The sequence below is a fragment of the Molothrus aeneus genome, chromosome 2, assembly GCF_037042795.1.
Source record: "Molothrus aeneus isolate 106 chromosome 2, BPBGC_Maene_1.0, whole genome shotgun sequence".
In the NCBI taxonomy this organism is placed as follows: Eukaryota; Metazoa; Chordata; class Aves; order Passeriformes; family Icteridae; genus Molothrus; species Molothrus aeneus.
In genome coordinates, this window is record NC_089647.1 from 42466089 (window position 1) to 42469400 (window position 3312).

General features: G+C 45.6%; 1 protein-coding gene across 1 annotated transcript; it reads right to left on the bottom strand.

The window, feature by feature from the left end:
- Nucleotides 1-2940: 2940 nt before the first annotated feature.
- On the bottom strand, nucleotides 2941-3036 carry SLN (sarcolipin). The gene has a single exon (XM_066570833.1). It carries the CDS (start codon nucleotides 3034-3036, stop codon nucleotides 2941-2943), a length of 96 nt encoding a protein of 31 aa, XP_066426930.1.
- Between the last annotated feature and the right edge of the window lie 276 nt (nucleotides 3037-3312).

Genomic DNA, 3312 nt, shown 5'->3' on the forward strand with positions numbered 1-3312 from the left:
CAGGGATTCTTTGGTGAGCAAGAAGGTAATGGACAGAGTTTGAACCTTAAGGGTCACACCAAACACCTACATTAAGGTCCCTCAAACTAGGAAATTTTGTATTTACATATCTGTATTTGGTTGAAGTTCTTTGACAGTAATGCGCCTGTAAACTACAAAATGCTGTCTCTTCACAGCATCTGGCACTAAATGTTGAATTGTCTTTTTCCTCAGCTTCAGGCAAATGACCTAGGCAAGTAATTTATCTCATTCAAAATTTTCTTGAAAACTAGAAATGCCTGAAAAGAGAACCACTTAGGCTGGTATTCTCACTTTTAGGAACTTGTTCAAGTTGATTTACTTTAATCATATTGTCAAAGTCAGATGCATGGTGACTCTGAAAAAGATTGCTGACTAAAAGTTGTGGATGGCCCAAACTCTCCAGAATATTTTCTTAGCATCTTTCAGCACAAATACAGGCTGGGTAGAGAATGGATTGACAGCAGCCCTGAGGAGAACGACTTGGGGACATCAGATAATGAGAACTGAACACAACCCAGCACTCACATCTCAGAAAGCCAAACGTGTCCTGGGCTGCATCCAATGGTGGGCAGCAGGGCCAGGGAGGGGATTCTGCCCCTCTGCTCTGCTCAGAGCCCACCTGCAGGGCTGCATCAGCTCTGGGGTCCCAGCACAGGGAGGACAGGGACCTGCTGGAGTGAGTGCAGAGGAGGCTACAAAGATGATCAGCAGCCTGGAGTACCTCTTCTATGAAGACCAGCTGAGAGAGCTGTTCAGCCTGGAGAAGAGAAGGCTTTGGGAATGCCTTCTACAGCCTTCCAGTACCTAAAGGGGTCTGCAGGAGAGCTGGAGAGGAACATTCTACCAAGGGCATGTAGTGATAGAACAAGGAGGATGGATCTAAAGTGAAGGAGTGGTCTAGTGGAAGGTGTCCCTGCCCTTGGCAGAGGGAGCTGGAACTAGATGAACTTTAGGGTCCCTTGCAAACCAAGCCATTCTGTGAATTCAGTTTTCACTGCACACTGAAAACTGCTAGGATCACCTTGAAGTGTTTCTGAACCACTGCTGGTTCAGACAGTGAAGACTACACCTCTGGTTTTTTATTTGCTAGACTGGGATGAGCCCATGGTATTGCTCTCTTCTGGGAGTTACAGCCAGTGAAAGATTCTCATCTTTCATACTGAATTATCAAGTATTCACAGTATTTATAAATAGATTTTCCATGTCCTTCTCTAGCCATTGCTTGCAGGTCTCAGCCAAGCTTTTGAACACAAACAGACCATGTGCAATACCGATAAAAGAGCAGCATCTGGTGCAAGGTGGGCTGCAGAGAAAGGCTGTGTCCATTGCTGACAGAAGTTCATTTCAATGTCTCAGCACTTTTTTTTTCTGAAAATTTGCCATCCCCTGAAGTTCTGGAGGCAAGTTTGCTCATTTGCAGTCAAGAATAAACAAGAGGTGGCTTTTTAGCATTGCACTGCAGTGGGGATTCCTTGACTGGGAGAGTGAGAGGCACAAACTGCAAGACTGCAGGCCCAGACAGACAGTACAAATGACACACAGCAAGGGCTCATTTATTAGCAAACTTGAAGCAACACAAATCCTTAATAAGTGGTTCTAACAGAATATTTGCTATTTTCCCAAAACCCAGGCCCAAATCCCACCTGTGAGGGCCAGCTCTGCCTCACCATCAAAGACCTGGGTAGCCCAGCACAGCCCTGCAATGCTGCCTGCTCCTTCCAGGCTCCTGGAAGGGAAAGAGACATGTATCAGCATCATGGCACATACTAAACTGCCTTCCTACAGGAAGCTGTACTTTGTAGAGGATGCTGATTCTCTGAAGCCATTAAAATGACAGATGGGGAATTCCTGGGAGGAGTTTGATTACTGATTTCACAAGCCCAGGAACTGTGGGCTCTTCAAGCTGGCTCAAGATGCTTTAGCAGGCGACGACACCGTGACAGCAACCCAGACACAGTCACACCTCAGCCTCCTGAGGCTGGACACGGCAGTGCCGTGACACCTGGCGTGTCCCCCTGGGAATTCTGCTCTGGGCAAGGCTCATGGCTGGGCTGGGGTGCCAGCAGGAACCTACGCCTGCAATTGGGCAGGCTCATCCCTGCAGGCACTGCTCCAAAAATAGCTTGGCCCAAAATAAAACTGTGGGAATCCCTGCCCAAAATCGAGCGTCAGAAAACGCGATTATTGACAATGTCCCAGTGGGACAAAGGCTCTCTTTGAAGTCTGTGTCCACAGGCACCAAGGGTGTAAGTCTCTCTGGACAGAAAATCAACCAAACAGGTCATATATGTGGTTACATGTCTGTTATGCTGCAGGGTTTCCATTCTACAGCACTTTTTAAAAAATACAAATTGAAATGTAGGTTGGAGGAACAAGCAAACCACCCCACTTTCATATCACACTGTACCACAGCTATTATTGGCTCAGGTCAGGAGAGGGATAAGGAATGCTCCAAAAAATGGTTTTACGTGGTCTTTATTTAAACAAAATGTGCAAGTGGAAGCAGAGGTTTCACATTCCTTTTTTCTAAGCAACTTTATGCCTTTTACATTGGATAATACAGGCTCTTACATTACACATTGCAGTTTTACACCCTCCAGAACCCAACACTGATGCCAAACAAGCCAGCATGGTGGGCTGGGAGTACAGCACTCACAGAAACTAGCACAGAGGAGACAGCCACATCAAGCTGTTCCTAAGCATCTTACACTTTACAGCTGGATCACTGCAGACTGAAAGAATTACACCATCACAGACCCATTACAAACATTAGCACAGGCAACAGATAGGAGAGAGTGAAAAATAAAGATTCATAACATCTTCAATTGACTGAAAGCTAATTGATGTGGCATGCTGTGGGTGCCACTGATGTCTGTGGAAGCACACACTGAAATCACCTCCAGGATTTCTGAGAGTCTTTCAATCCTGATAAGACTTCACAAGGAGCCACATGAGGATTACAGTAACCAGGACAACCATGAAGTTGAGGCAAATTTCTCGTGTGGAAAGTTCCATTTTTTGGGAGTAATGAGGAGAGAGCAGAGGTCAGCAGGCAGAGCAAAGGCAAAACTCCAGTGACTTGCTTGGATGTGTCCTTGAGTTCAACCTTCAGGTCACAGGCTCTTAAAAAAAAAAAAAAAAAGAAAAAGAAAAATATGTAAAGGACAGATGCATGAAGGTGGCAGATTCCGTAGAGTTTTTTATGTCAGTCTAAATAAATGTTGTTTCAGTGGCCAGGAGTCAGTAAGCACTGGGGTGCTAAGAAGTAAAAGCCATCTTTGGCAGCTTATC